At 30.9% G+C, this 17,006-nt stretch overlaps 1 protein-coding gene across 1 annotated transcript; it reads left to right on the forward strand.

The window, feature by feature from the left end:
• The first annotated feature begins 680 nt into the window (after positions 1 to 680).
• On the forward strand, positions 681 to 8,747 carry LOC114745113 (proline-rich receptor-like protein kinase PERK1). The gene is made up of 9 exons (XM_028933258.1): positions 681 to 696; positions 1,316 to 1,693; positions 1,895 to 1,981; positions 2,181 to 2,239; positions 2,838 to 2,908; positions 3,028 to 3,172; positions 3,420 to 3,581; positions 8,243 to 8,327; positions 8,554 to 8,747. The coding sequence occupies exons 1-9, from the start codon at positions 681 to 683 to the stop codon at positions 8,745 to 8,747; spliced, it is 1,197 nt and encodes a 398-aa protein (XP_028789091.1).
• Positions 8,748 to 17,006: the final 8,259 nt, after the last annotated feature.

Below are 17,006 nucleotides of genomic sequence, written 5' to 3' on the forward strand. Positions count from 1 at the left end.
TTAAAATGTAAGAAAAGTTAAATTCATTTTGTCTATCAAATATAAATTTTTTTTCTAAACTATCGATATTAATTGCATTATTAGAAGGGACTTCTATTAATGGGGAAATTTTCAATATAAAGAGCTAAGGTGGGTATTATAGGAGAATCAACTCATATTTTTTATAAATTACTAACTAATTAGTTTCTTCAATATACAGAAATTAGTTATTAAATCCCATATTTAGGACCTAATTGAGTACTGGTATGTTGTCATGCCCTTGATAGCACTACTATATTTATTGCAAAGTCTCATGGTACAAATTAAACCCAAATCGATGGGAAATTAAACAACACCGCTACTAATTAAACTCAATTAAAAAGAAAATGACCACGGTTAATTTGATCTGGCCTGTCAAATAGTACTATAACTGCCAAGTTAAATCTCGACGAATACCCTAAACTCATCAGATCTAGATTATCCATATATTTTTGGATGATCTGAATTTAATTTATTTTTTATTTTTATTTATTTACAATAATTATTTAATATGTATAAAATCTAAAATAGAAATAATCTCTTAACTATTATTTTTCAAAAAATAGTTTTTTCTATTTAAAAATAATTAGTTAAAAATCTAAACCGTTTAAATCAAATATAAATGATCCAGATATGATAAGTTTAGGAAGCTTATCAAAGTGATGAGCATTGAAACTGGTGTATTAATCGATAATACGAGTTCAGCGTTCTGATAATGTAACAGCGAGATGTTGGATGCACAAACTCTGTATTTATGACTTAACCATTTCACTTTATGCTAGAAAAGTTTAACCTGAATAAATATAATCTTAACAGTAGCTCGTCTAAATCTTTAAAGAATGAGAAAAAGAATTCTAACCCAACCTGAATTCATGATCTATGTACGCTTCAAAATAAGCAGGGGAATACAGCAATGCAATAAAAAAAAATATTTTAAAAATTTTAAGAGTAATTAACAAATAACAATACTCCTCCGGTCCTTAATATAAGACCCATTTAACTAATTTGATTAGATTAATGAAGTTAGGTAAGTTAGTTAATTATAAGAAAAATAACACATTTTTCCTAAAACACCATAATCACCTTTCTTAATACCTCATCTCCCTCTTCTATTTGATTATGGTTGATAGAGTATCCATAGGGGTAATTTAGAGAAAATTGATAAATATGAAAAATGGGTCTTATATTTAGGACCAAAACCAACTCAAGAATTGGGTCCTATATTAAGAACCGGAGGAGTACTATACAATGTAACACAGTTGAAACAATTATTGATGCCAGCTCTCCGCGTGATCAGGTAAAGTTGAAGTAGTTTCAAGTCCAGTGTCACGAATTGCTTCTGGCCTTGCATTAGGACCTCAAACATTTACATATCAGGAATTAACATTGGCAACAGATGGATTATCAAGGTCAAATTTTCTGGGCGAAGGCGGTTTTGGCATTGTCCATAAAGGAGTCCACCCCAGTATGAATAATAAAAGTGTTGCCATTAAGCAGCTTAAATCCACAATGGAAGAGGCAAAGAGGGATTTCCAGTCTGAGGCCGTGATCATTAGTCGAATCCATCACAAACATCTTGTTTCACTTGCTGGATACTGCGTTGATGAAGTTCACAAAAAGGTGATGCTTGTTTATGAGTATGTCCCAAATAGAACCCTAGCGCACCACCTGCATGGTAAGATTTGTAGCCTATTCCAATGCTCTACATTTCTCTGTCTACTAGGAAAAATCTCTCAGCGTTCGCTACTGCATAATTATTGATATTTGATGATTATTTTTATTCATATTTAACGGTTTAGAACCGTCGAATATGAAAGTATCATATATGGTTAGAATCATATATGGTTAGAGAAAATATTTATGTATTCAGATTCAGGAGAAGGCACAACACATGTAGACTGGGAAACAAGGATGAAAATTGCTGTTGGCTCTGCGCAAGGATTGAAATATCTGCATGAAGACGGTAACCTTTCTTGACCTGCCACTGTAGATGATTTGGTTCACTATGTGTTACTCTTTAAGATATTTGCTTCTTTCAATCCAATATTACACAAGATTAGGACACATATCCACATGTGGTCAGAGAACTTAACACAATTATTATAAGAAATTTAACCGAAGTGTTTTTCATTGTAATATACCTTAAGCTTTTCAATTAATAGGAAGACTTTCCTTGTTCAAACACCCTCTGTGTTTGTACAAGGAGAAAATTAATAATATGGTTCTTATATTTTTTTACTCAGTTAAAATTTAATCCCTAATTGAATATGATTTAATTCTTATAGTTTTGACTTGATTAAAATTATTCGGTCTCCAAATTTTGGTTTAAAGCAACTCAATCCTCATTATTTTAGCAGTTTAAAACATTAGCTCCAACAATTCAAGAAATAGCTTTAGTTCTTCTTTTCTTGTTGAAATATAGGTACTGAAACAACTATAAGGAATGGATTACATCGAGCTAGAGTTTAAGGGTTAAGTTTTAATGAAATAAAAAATTATAACGATTAAAATTTTTTGAGCCAAAGTTTAAAAATTAAATTTTAGCTGAGTTAAATCTATATGGGCCAAATGATTAATTTTTCCTTTATACTTAAAAACAAATTTTGATGTTGACTTAACAAGAAGAAAATTGTGAGAGTTCCCACTACTCTCTCTATCATTAAACCCTATCTTTAATAAGGCACATCAACTAAGTCAAATTAGTTGACTTTCTATTTATCAGATATTTTTCCTGCTCTAAAGTAGAATGAATTCAAGCATCAATATATGTAATATCGATGACGTATTAATATGTGCTTCTATCTATATATATTTATCAGGTTGCAGATTTTGGACTCGCCAGATTGCTATTAGAGGCCCATATCATGACTCAAGTGATGGGAAATCAGGGGTCAGTCTTAATCTTTTATTCTCACTAGCAATTATAAGTACATGGATTCGCACTGGATATATATATTTAGTAGTGCTTATTTCAATATTTATGAAATCCTGAAATTTCATTGAACACATGTACATTGCTCCAGAATTTGCTGTGAGCGGCAATTACTCTGAGAAGTCAGATATATTCTCCTTTGGCATTGTGCTTTTAGAGCTGATTACAGGACGACAACCTGTTAATGATCGTGAGAAGTACCCGAAATGTTTGTATGAGTGGGTCTGTACTGTACTACTTAAGAATATTTCTCTTTTATATAACATCGTACTATTATATGTTCTTTGATAGATAAGTTATTTTATTTCCTGACTACATCCAACAGCGTGATCTTATTTATGGATACACATCGAAAAAAACATGATCCTACTTTATGCGTCTTTTAATTTTTTTGTTGTGATGACTTCATTGGTAGGAGAGTGATAACTGTAGCGGACTGATACTTGCATATATGCGTTAAAAATCACAGGCGACAACGTTGTTGTCGGAAGCTTTGAGAAACAGAAACTTTGAGGAGCTTGCTGATGCCAGGTTGCGAGGAAAGTATGACCCGGGAGAGATGTTTCGAATGGTTTCTTGTGCTGCTAATTGCGTCCGCCATTCAGCCGAGCGTCGTCGTCGAATGAGCGAGGTTAGAGCACATAAATTATAAAATTTTTGTTTCCCTTTTAAAGAAATTTATTACGAAATTGATTTTTTTAAAAAAGTATGATAATATATGCTCTTCTGGTTCTATTTATAGGACAGAGAGAGAAGTTTTTTTGTCTTATTTATGGTGCAGAGAGAGAAGTTCTTTTATCCTATTTATGAGTCACTTCATTAAATTTTTACCATGAATGTACCATATTGTCCTTTATTTATTATAGTGTCGATATTTTTTTTAAAAGGTGTATATATTAAGTAGGAGTAAAGTTGGAAAGTTATTATATTTTAATAAAGAGTTAATGCAGTTTAAGATTTTTCTTAGTCTGTATGAAGCATATTGAAAGTGCCTTATAAATAGAATCAGAGGAGTATATATACAAGGGAGTCGTTGATGTAAAACAAATCGTATATGAAAATCATTAAACCAAAATACATATCCAATCCTACAATATACAGAGCAGTAGGTAGTGGATGACTTAAGTATATAAATATGTATCACCATAGTTATGTGATTGGGAGTTGTGAACCTCAAATCCCTTGTGATCTCTAATAGGGATAACTCACACATAGTTATCTTTTAGAAGGTATTCTTCATCCTTTTTACAAGGTATTTTTTTGGTTTCAAGGAGTATTAAATAGGAAAAATTGCAAAAAAAGACCTTAGAATTATAAAAACGCAGATAGGGACCCTTGATTTCACTTTGGGTTTTGACAACAATAATGTGTTATGAAGTTGTCAAAACCCAAAGTGAAGTTGTCAATGGTCCCTATCTTGCGTTTTTGCAATTCCAATGTCTTTTTTTGCAGTTTCCCCTATTAAATATGTCTTCCATACATGCCCATATTATAGAAGTAGCATGGGAGAGAATAAAAATTAATATATGATGATGGAGTTTGGTGCAGTTAAAAACTAAAATTTTTTTGTAAAGTTAAGGGACTAGATGTATAATTTAACTTTCTAGACAATATATATTTATTACAAATAATTAACAAATTTTTTTAATCTATCTAAATTAGTTAATTAGGTTTTACATTAGATATAAAATGTAGTAATAATAATATCTAACAGGTGGTTAAAGCTTTAGAAGGAGTGATTTCGCTGGATAATGATTTGACGGAGGACCCCACCGCAATACGTCAACGGGAAGCATACGCGGAGACGTTGAGGAGGATGGTAGCAGGAACAAGTGGCAATGTTAAATGTTCAAGCACAATGATGTCATAAATGACCTGGCCCACAACGGATAGATTGGTTTCAGGTTCTCCTTGTATATTTCACGACATAAAATGAGAAGAAAAGATATGACTTCTTTTCTTTCTATTTCTATTCTGTTTTAGAGGATGTTTGGTAAAGTACTTTTAAAAAATATTTTCACACAAATCGAAATAAAATTTTTCTACATATTTATTTCATATACTGTAATCATTTTTAAAATTATGGTTTGATTTTTAGTTCTCTTTATTATATATTTCACAAGATAAAATGAGGAGAAAAGATATCACTTCTTTTCTTTCTATCTTGTTTTAATTATATCTACTTTTATAATCAGTTACTTTACTTCCTTCGTTTATCCTGTTGTAGTCCGGTTTTTCCATCTGGCCATGCATATATAGTGCGGTTTCAGAAACCACCATGACTCATTTGGAGAGAGACACAGAATAGTCAACGGTAAAGTCAACGAATCTGGCCATCTAATCATCGCTTCCATGAGGCATTCTTGTAATTAAATTGAAATTTACTTGCTCTTTTCTCATTCTGAAACCCAAGAAAGACGTTCTTGAACGGAGCCACAACACTTCGCCGCCGGCCATATCGCCGCCGCGGTCTCCACTACGGATTAGACTATGATTACCCCATGCAGCCGCCTCCTCCACCTTCCCCGCCGCCACCTCTTCGAGCTTGGCCGGCGGTTCCTTCCTCGCTTGTAAAGCCGTTGCTGTATGGGAGGAGTTATTTCACAGTTCGAACTAATTACGATGACAGTGATTTGTTCGCTGCTAACTTTGGGGTTTTGCGTCATTTTCTTTGCATGAAGAAAGAAGAGAAGGCCGAGACGATCTTTGTTGAGCAATCAGTCTCCACAAGCACAGCAATCGCTAGGGAAATCATTTCTGCTTTTCTTTCTTTCAACCATTTTGCACCGAAGAGTTGGCCTAAGAAAGAAATTGTGTTATTTTTCCCAAAGCTTTTTTAAGATATATATGGACCTGTTTGTTTTTTTCTTTATTTTCTTATCCTTAAAACAATTTTATGAAATTTTTTTTTAGAACAAGTTTGAAAACCAAAAACAAAAGAATTTGTTTGGATAATAATTTTGAAAAATCATTTTGACAAAAAATTATAGAAGATTACACTTGATAGGTAATAGTTGTCACTGATAATAATAAGTGGAAAATAATAAGTAAAAAGAGAAGACAATTTCTCAAAATTGTTCAAAACAAAAAATAAAAAAACACAAAAACAAAATAAAAAAACGTGTAAAAGTTTTTTTGTTTTTTTAGTTTTTAAAAACATATTACTGTTTTTTATTTTTTAAAACAATCAACTAAAAACCAAACAAGTTTTTTTTAATTAAAAAATAAAAAATTGTTTTCAAATTTTTTTTTTCTCACCAACACTTTCCACCATGCCCGAGATTGTTGAGCATATCATCTCCACGAGTATCATCTTAATTAGCTTCTGAACGTTGGCTACCGTAACGAACACTCCCTTGACGGTATTGCCAGCTCCTCAATCCCAGCCAGCACGTGCTCATGTATCAATTGGGCCTCGAGTCTCATCTAGCCCATACACTGGGCCCTTATAGCCACTTGGGCCTGGGTCCATAACATTTCCCTCCCCATCGAATTTGACCGTCCTGTCCTCAAGGTCAAAGCTGTTGCAACAAAAGTTTCTTAAGCAAACCAACCCGTGTCACAATGTGGCAAACTAGTATTTGAATTTTTATTAGAAGATGTGCTCATACTTAGTGCTTGATAGGGCTTCGTATATGATTGCCTTCAATAAGAGAATTCTTATACTTAACTGAAAAAAAATTTTAGGAAAGAAATGTGGAGATTTGGCTTCGATCTAAAATGGGCCGTAGAACTTCATAGCCTCTGGTTTTGCCTGTTAAGTACGCTTAGCTGTCGGTAAGGTCGAAGTATCATCAACGCCTGGTCTCCAACTTCAAAATATAGATCAGTATGCTTCATATTAGCATACTTCTTTTGCTTTCAGTTAGATGAATTAAGTTTTTTTTATAACAAATGTATCTTGTCTAGAACCATTACTTGATTAGGCAAAAAAATTATAAATTTGAGAAGCTATGCAAATTTTTTTGATTCAGTAGAATTTCTCTGCTCTGCTGTGAGCTTGCACAGTCTTGCAGGTTGAAAGTGTCATTTGAGATAAAACTTCGCTATGCCCTTTAAGTTTATCTGTTTCGCCCAACTCGTGATTGTATGTTGCATTACTTCTTAAAAGTTAAACTTACTCTTTTTGATTCACTTGGTGTTCCTCAAAGAAAAGTGTTTTCAAATTCATAGTTAAATGACGTTATATGTTTGTACTCTCAATGTTTTTGGAGTGCCCGCATTTTTGATTTACTAGTGATTGGCAGCTCTGCGGATAAGAATTTCTTTGCATGACCTTTTCTATCCTTGCTGTAATGCAATCTTAAGAATGAAATTTTGGCTGGTCAGTGGTCAAAATTCTGATATAATGAAATCAGTGTTTCAAATATTGACCATTTTGTTTGATTTAGGATTCTAGGATGGGGATGCCTTGGACTGTGTAATGTGGAAAAAGAGACTACAGTATAAAGTTTTTCACTGTTTGTCATCTGCGTATAAAATTCCAAGATTGAGAATGTCTCCCTGTTTGTGTAGATTTGGGATACCGCTGGTCAGGGGAGGTTTCAAAGTCTTGGTGTTGCTTTCTACCCTGGTGCAGCCTGCTGCGTCCCTGTTCATGATGTAAATGTCATGAAATGTTTTGATAATCTGAACCACTGGCGTGAAGAATTTCTTATTCAGGTGGCTGTTAATTCAGGATAGTAGGCAATTTAGCTTAAGTAAATTAAAAATGAATGTTTCTGACAAGCTATTGATTTCACGGGATAGTCCATCTGACCCAGAAAACTTCCCATTTGTTATCTTGGGAGACAAAATGGATGTTGATGGCGGTAACAGCCAAGTTGTAAGTTGCTTCTCCGTTCATGGCATGTTTGCTTCTTGTGATCCATGAAAAATAGCCATATAACTAAGTTATCTGGATTGAATAGACCTCCTGGTGGAGTTCTTAGAAGATTTGTAACACTTGTTCTCCTCTGTCTTTGGAGAGTCATTGAATTACAAGTTGTTCTTGAAGTGTGCAAGTTTTTGACAACACTTTTCCTGCGAATACCTATTCAGGTCTTATGGACATCAAATTTGAACTGGTTAATTTTCAAACCTGACTTGACATTGAGTTACAAGATGCTACTGATTTGACTTGCAATATATTGTCAAGTTATTGCAAGCTACTGGGAAAAATCTGATAGAATGTCTGATGATATTTTGGAATATAGAAATTCCGACATCCAATTTGACCATTTGCAAATAGAATTCTGAAACCTAGAGATCCAGTTCTTGCTTGTGACAATTAAGATGTCTGGCATCAAGCAGGTAATTCGGGCTCTAGAAGGCAATATTTCTTTGGATGATCTGAATGAGGGGAGGACACCTGGGCACAGCAGAGCATTTAGATCCCGTTTGGTACGAAGCATTGAAAAGAAGAGATAGGGATTATGATTGCAATTAAAAAAAAATCTTTAGCATGAATAATTGCTTGTTATATAGAATTAGACAAACCAAAAAAAGTAGGATTGAAAATATCACTTCTCTTTATGGTATTCCTTGATCTCACATACATGAGTTTATCTAATCCTATGTAACAAGTAATCTCTTATGGTAAACATTATTTTTTTCAATCTCAGGCTCAAGTTCTATCCTTCAGTTTCAATACTTTGTATCAAACGATACCTATGTGCCTTTGAAAGTTCGGGTTATGTACAATGGTGAATACAGTGGGCCCAGTAGCGATTATGGTCAACAACATTCTGCCGCAAGCAGTTCAGGCCTGCAAAATACACGAGAAATAACGGGGAATGTGGGACGGGAGATTGGCTGAGTTTTGGTGGAAGCCTTTGAGTCTTTGGCTGATAATTTTTATGAGTTGAAGGAGGAGGAGTGGTGTCATGTGTGAATCCTAGTCATCTCGTAAAAAGAAAGAAAAGAGGAGTCATCACTAAAATTTTAAAGGATTAATTTTGAAAACTTAAAAAATATGGTCTACGAAAATCGAATAAGGTTCAGGAGTTGATTGTATATAGAGAAGATGTTAGGCATCCCATAATACCAGTTCAAGACAACAGTTACCATAAGTCAACTACTCAAAATTAATATGATCTTTTATTATATTTTAATTACCCTAAAAAATCGTTATAAAAAACATGCTATTAGCGAGGGAATTTAATGACGGAATTTTTTTATTTAGCGACAGAATTAGCAAAGGATTAGTGACAGAATTTGTTCTATTGCTAGTTCTGGATTAGCCACGGAATTGAAATTCTGTCGCTAATTAGTTACGAATTAGCTATGGAATTTTCCCTCACTAATATGATTTTTGAAAAAATAAAATAAAATGCCACGTGACGCTTCTACCAGTCGCCACATTCACGTGTTGTTGCCGCCTCACATATCACCTTGTGATGCCACGTGCTGCCACCATATAATTCCTTCCTCAAAGTGACTTCTCTATGGCTTAAACTCACAATCTCGTCTGTGTACATGTGCGGCTTTACCAGTTGAGCTACAATAAACCTATTGACTTATTATGTAAAATTAAATGTATATATAATATTCCTTTACACAAATAATTATATATACATATATATTATTAAAAACTAAAAATAAACTATATGATAATTTTAATCATAACCATTTTAACGATAAAATAATTTTTAACTATTTGTTTTACTATTTCTTTTAAAATGTTTTATTTTCTTAAAAGATATTTTTAATATAATTTTAATTTCTAATGACACTAATTTTGAATTTTAAGTCATAAATAATTTTTTAAAATTTATTTTTTAATTAACATTGATAAAATATACAATTTAATTATATACGTATTATACTACATTATATTATATTATCTATATGTGTTTTATACATTTGATGAAAACCATTTATAATGAGTCAAAAAATCTTGTTATTCATGTCACCCAAAAAAAAAATTTGTTATTCAAAAAATAGCTACTATAATAAAATCTAATAAATTATTCTACATCAAAAATTAAATGATTTGAATAGATTATGATAAACAATATTCTCCTCCTTGTATATGTATCCTATGTAATTTATTTTCTTAAAATTCTTTGTATATATCATTTATTTTTGCATTGAAGACCAAAATCAATCTATATCATGAGTATTAATTATATCATGATTAAATTTCATTGTTTAATAATTAAAATTTAAAATTCACTTTAATATTAGTTTGTTTTCATATAAATTCATTTTTCCGTTTTGAATTTCTATCATATATTATATCTTTCAATATATTATACATATGATAAAATTATTTCTTTCTTATATCAGTTTGTATAAGAAAGTTATGATATTCTTATTATATTTTTTAATTATTATTAATAATCAAGAGGAATTGATTTTCATGAAATATAAATAATTTTCTAAAAAATTGTCTTCCTATTCTCAATATATAACTAATCATGACAGGAATGATGACAATACCTTTATTGACACCAACTCCACAGATATATCAATTTATTTTGCAATTAAAAATATGTTTAAATCATTACATTCTTAATTATGTTATTATATAAATCATGTTATAAGATTATAATATAAAATAATAAAATTTAAAATTAGTAATGGATTAGTGACGGAATTAGTGACAAAAACTTCTGTGACAAACAATTTAGCGACAAAAATTTCTGATGAAAAAAATTATGTTCCTAATTCCGTCGCTAAATATTTACTGACGAAATTTTTGACTGAATTTAGCCGCTAAATTTAGCGATAAAATTTTTGTCGGTAACCTGTAAAAAATTAGTGACAGAATAATTTTCCATCACTACTTCCATCGGTCATGAACTTTTTTTTTTTTTAGTGTAGTAAAGATAGAAACAAAGAAAGAAATTTTTATTTACAAAAAGGGAAAAGATAAGTTATTTATAAAGCTAGACTTGACCTAGAATAAAAACCTAGGGCCTATGTACTCTTTAGAGGGATCAAAGCCACATAGTTCGAGAGTATCTTGGTTGGTATTTTTTAGAAAATATTTATTCAAAAAAAAGGTTTTTTTTGGGTTGGTATTTTTTAATATATGAAAATAATTTTTGTATTTTTATTTAAAAAATATTTTTTGAAAGAAAGTTTGGATTACCCTCTCTATGGAGGTTCCTGTAACCTCACGAGAGAATAATTGTTCGAGCTTGCGAAGGTTCCAAAAACCTCACACGGCTCTGAAAAACATTTTGAGATATATATATATAATATTTTTAAAAAACTTTTTGTTTTATTACTTATTTATAAACATGGGAACAAAATTATTTTCTTTCTTTTTATTTAAACAAAAATTTGAACGGTTTACCAATGAATCTAGATATCTGCGGAGGTTCTAAAAACCTCACATGATATAGATTTTAAAAAGGAAGTGCTTTTGAAAATAAAAAGAAAGAACACCCAAAAGTAATTTATCATAAATCTCAAGTTAAGCATAGTAGTAGGAATGAAAATTCATATTTGATATTCCCCTTATCAATTGGCTAAAAAAAAAAACAGAGAGAATACATTATAAAATAAGCCAATAATAAAAAAACTATATACACATATTAGCAAAATGACATGGACAAAAATAAAATAAATAAAATAAAAAGGAAGAAAGTGAGTATCGAAGTGCGTACATATGGGGATAATAGATAATGACATATTTCGAACAAAGCAAAGAGAAGGGGAGCAGTGAGGATTAACTAAAATGATGTTTGATTAAACCTTCTAGCCATCATTGGTCAAACTCACAATTTTGATAACAATCACAAGAGTATAGATTTTCTTTAGGTAGAAGAAAGAAAATAATGAACAATAGGTTTTTCTCTAGTCAGGCCTCCTGTCTCTTTCCTCAACCCAACTCATTATCATGAAATGAGATGATAGAAAAGCTCTCTATATGATGACCATTATTTTAAAACCCATTTAGATCAAAATTTTCAATTTATTCAAAAGATTAACAATGATAGAAAAAAAGAAATTTTAAAATTTTAAAATCACTATCATGGTTAAAAGAAATAAACTTATCACGAGCACATCGATACTTAACTTGGGTCTTGGACTTCCAAAGTCCAAAAATATAATTCAGCCCTCTCATCAATTAGTAGTAATCAAATGTATTAGTTTATAACATCAAGGTAGATGAGTGCTATGTGGCAATATATAATAATTTAGCACATAAAACAAATGAAGGGAGGCTATACAAGCTGTGATAGCACACTAAGCCTCCAAGCCTTCCCTGACAGATCATCACCTGAAAATGTTAAACCACGGGATGAGACAAATGCCTCAGTAACCAACTTTTCAACTCATCATACATATTAACACGTACTCATGAGGTGTCAAGTGGGATAGTTATTAATTCTCGAAAAACATATATATATCCATAGAAATATAATTTTAATAATACAAACCCTCACTATGGGGGCCAACACACAAGCCACATAAGTCTATCCCTTACTGTGGGGGATCAATCAGACATATAGGCTTATCCCTCACTTTGGGAGACGAATAAGAAGCTACAAAGGCTTATCCCTCACTATAGGGGAAGAAGGAAGAAGCCAACCAATGTGCACCAATGGCGGTCTTACCACGTGGTAGGATAGCGTTCAATCCAAAATCTAAATAACAACTAATCATTCACAGTATTACTAAAAATATCTCAATCTTTTCTTAGTATAATCCATAAGAGATAAATTATATATCTTTTCCAAACTTCTCAATCACAATTCCAAAAATCCCACGAGACAATTTTCATAGCTCAAAAGATATAATATATCTACTCGAATTCCAAATAACAAATATTATTCAAAAATAGGAAAATACTCACAAACAACATATTAACATATATAATAAGTGGAAAGTGGTCACCTCTCGCCAAAGTAATAGAATGATTACTGCGAGGTCAATTCTTTGCTCAACCAATAACTAATTTACACAATTAATATAACCACATATTAATATAAACTAATTAATTAATTAATTAATTAAGCTTATATATTAGTTAAATTCATAATTTAATTTAATTTTCATTCTAAATTCTTACAACTCTTATAACCTAAAATTAAGTACTTTAGAACTAATTGATAATTTTCTAACAAGCCAAATTATTTACTTTAATAAAAAGAATTTTTCAAAATTTCTAAATATGAAATTAGTATATTCTAAATTCTAAAAATCTCATTTGAAATTTAAACCTTAAAACTGAACCATTAAAAATTTAATAGTGTCTCAAATATTTCTATATATATATATATATAAATGATCTAATCAAAATTTTAATGGCATATATATTTTTTCATAAATAATAAACTTTAACTACAATAATTATTTTAAAACCTTCAGCCACCCAATAAATAAAACTAAACCAATTAAAATTTTAATAATATGTCAAAACAATCCAAATAAATTATTTAACTTAATTTTAATCGGTATAAATATGATATATCTCATAAATAACATATTTTCTTAATTAAAAATTAATTTTTAAATACTAAAATCAACAAATGGACAAATCTAAACTGGTAGAAATGATCTACTATAACAGATCTACAATACTGTGGTTAACACTTATCAAAACTAAATACTTGCTCCAAACTCTATACCAAAAATTTTTTTCTTAGCAACACAAAATTACTATTGTTAGATAGATCTGACTGAGTAGAACAATTTTCATGAAGGAAGTTTTGTAATTAAAAATAGTTTTACTTACCAAAATAGTCTGTAACGATGGAGAAAGAAACAGGAGGGAGAGAGCGATGCTGCAAGCCACAATGCCAACACCGAGAGAGAAAGGAGAAGGAGAAAAAAGGACGGGGGAGAAGGTAAAAGGAAAATACTCAGGATAAACTGAAATTAAAAACTTTAGGTAAAACGGAAAAAATAACAGTTTGAACCCCCTTTTTTTTAGTTTTTAAATATTTAAATCCTTGGAGTAGAATTTAAGATGTTACACTCTACCTTGCCTCCTTTGTTACTAAAAAATTCTGATTGTCTTCCTCCAACCCTTACTTTTTTATTTATAGGCTCAACTTAGGGTTTTCTAATTTTTCTCTAATTTTTATTTTTTAATTTTCTTCAATTATGACTTATAATGTAACTTCCTATTTAAACACCAAATCCTCATGAAATTGTAATTTTTTATTTTAATTTTAATTTTTTAAATTTTCACAATTATGACCCCAAAAGATATTTATGAATTGAGAAGTCAATCATCTTAAATAGGAAATTTTGATTTTGATTTTTGAATTTTCTTATTTTTCCTTTTTAAAGAGTCCACCCTGTATTTTCTAATTGGAAGTCAATTCACTTTTATTCTTATCTTTTATTTTATTGCCATTTATTGTAAGAGGAATATTCTTATTTAATTTTTCTTTTTTAATTTGCCATATAGAGGATTTCTCAAACCTATCTTTCAAAAAAGAATCAAGGAGGATATTAATCTTTTTTTTATTTGTTTCATTTACATTTAATATTTCTTGTGGGGTCCGGAAAAAATTGGGTGTTTACAATTAGTAATTCATTTGTTGCTTCCTTCACAAAAACGAACACCTGAGTCGTTGGTAAATATAATTTGTTGGTAGATTTTGCAGGTTCAGCGTACAAATTGGTTTGTTCGTTGATTTCAACAATCTAAATTTTTTCAGAAGTAAGATTCTCTTGAGCAATGTAATTCAAATGAGTGCAAGCTGGTTTCACCCTGGAAGCAGACATCTGCTGAACAAAAGAAAGCATTGACATTGGGAGTCTTGAGGCGAACGGGTGGATCCGAATTTGGTTGGTTTATTTTGTAATGATGCATTATACAATTAGATTAGGGGCATTGATTGTTCTTGTATTTATTGATGTTAATATTACGAGGAATGTTGGCTGCACGTGTTTATGATACTACGAATCCGCCTGCTACTTTTCATCGTATTTGTACATTTATGGAATTGCCAAAATTCTTGTTTCTTGTTGGAAATTACTCCTGACGTTATCATTTGGTGTTATTATGTCTAGACTCTGAATAGAAACCGAGATGAATTATTGCTATTTAATTTCTTGCTATACTAAGCTTGGTTTCTCTATTAAGCATGGGGGGCTATTTGTTTTATCTCTAATTAATTATATATTTCTTTCGTCTCTATTTTTTCACCTCATTTTTCCTCATATTTTTTTTTACTCATTCTCTCACACTCACACCCTCTATAAATAAGGATATTTTGAGAAAATAAGTTGCATTTTTTGCTTACATATATATTGTTTTTAATCATTTTAAACCTATTTTTTTTTTACTTTGTGTAATTTAATTATTTTGAAGCTTATTAAAAGGGCTGGAGCAATCAGTAAAGAAGCCTGAGGTGGAGGGCTCACAATAATAAGTAATGTTTTAAAGTTGGACCAAACCCCGAACCAAAGAGACTAATAGATCATGGTTTAAATAGTTAGATAGCGGTCAAACCAATAAGACAATAATTAAATAAGTAAAATACATTAATTGTCCTTTCAATTGACCTAAATCACAGAAATATTCCCCTTATTTTCAAAACATATATAAATCTTCCCAAAAATAGAAATGCATGTTGTACAAATCTCTCTCATATAGATTTGGGATTCTGTTTTTATTTATTAAAATTGTTAGTTAACTGTTAAATTTGACTTTTTAACTTTTATCTTCAGCAAAATACTCCTCTTTAACGCAAGAGTTATTGAAACATTTATATTACCCAAAAAATAAATTTTTATACAATATAAAACTAACTCTAATACATATATTTTCAAAATTTTCATATGTTATAAAATTTATTGATTTTGATTATATTATAAAATTTTATACTCTCTCCGTTCCTTATTATAAGAGACATTTGATGCTTATGGCATGTTCCTATATATAAGAGACACTTAAAAGTTGTCTCTAGTTTTTTGTATTGATTTCCTATTTTACCCCTATTTATTTTGTCTCCAACTCATACTCTCTCTCCCTCTCACTTCTCTTTCTTTTAATAATTTAATTGTTTTCTCTTATACTCTCTCCTTATTAATGGGGGCATTGTTGGAAAAAAACATTATACTTTTTACACATTAATTGTCCTCAACTAATTTTAACTGTTTTTTTGATCAACGTAATTTGGTTATTTGTCTCTTATAATAAGGAACGGAGGGAGTAATATTTAAAATTTTTAAATACAGAACTTGAGAATAAAAATGAACAAGCTCATATATAATAAGCCATTCCAACTCCCAACATATTTCATTGAAATAAATTTCTTTAATACCATTTCACCGCAACAACTACATGTTTTGGTTTTCTTTTCAATTTTCACTTCCCAAGGGCGCATAAAAAGTGTAGTCTTTTGTTTAAAATTTTTGATGCTGCTGCATTGGGTGTTGCTCAAAAATCCAAATACAGGGCGGCGGTTTGGACGACAACTCTTGCAAAACCAAAAGCGAAGACCAGGCTCCTGTCTCTCTTCTTCTTTTTTGTTTAGCTAACGAGCATATCTCTAGCCATGGTCACGTTCTAATTTTAATGGATTTTCCCTTTTTTTTTTATAAGAAGGCAAAATGAAATTAAAATTAAAATAAAGGAGGTTTTACTGACTACAAAAGCAGCTAGGAAAAAAAAAAGAGAATCTAAGAAACCAGATAAGTCTTCAAAAGAAAGAAGAAAAATAGGATTAACATAAAAATTATGAAGTAATGCAAGAATTTCCTGCCAAGTCAGTGAGGAAATAAGATGATTTTGCAGCCGCAATGTTGATGAATAGTTTGCCCCCAAATAATGTTCAGGGCAGGATGTGATCTTGAACTGCGAGTGGCTGAAGTTGATACCCAAAGCAAAGAAACTCTCAGATGGCTAGATAAGAAAGGATGTCCAGGCTTGGAAACGCATTTCCAATGAAATTCCATTAGTGGAGAGCCTTGCCAGCAAACAAGACAAAGACAAAAACATGTTTCTTGGACCTTTTTGAATTTATGCATGATGATGCTCCACCTATCTAAGATTCTGAGAAGATTGGCTGAAAAGATTGCTTGACAAGAGATCTTGAACTAGCAAAAGCTAACACAGAAAAAGAGAGTAGCACTATTTCATTTATAGTTGAACAAGGATCTT

The sequence above is a fragment of the Neltuma alba genome, unplaced genomic scaffold (genome assembly GCF_004799145.2).
Source record: "Neltuma alba isolate B1F8T4 unplaced genomic scaffold, ASM479914v2 tig00000769_pilon, whole genome shotgun sequence".
In the NCBI taxonomy this organism is placed as follows: domain Eukaryota; kingdom Viridiplantae; phylum Streptophyta; class Magnoliopsida; order Fabales; family Fabaceae; genus Neltuma; species Neltuma alba.

Bases quoted from the DNA above. Each gene is read 5' to 3' on its own strand.
- LOC114745113 (XM_028933258.1), top strand. The intron at 1,982-2,180 runs GTAACCTTTCTT...TTCAATTAATAG, and splicing joins GAAATATCTGCATGAAGACG to GAAGACTTTCCTTGTTCAAA. The intron at 3,582-8,242 runs GTTAGAGCACAT...GGCATCAAGCAG, and splicing joins GTCGTCGTCGAATGAGCGAG to GTAATTCGGGCTCTAGAAGG.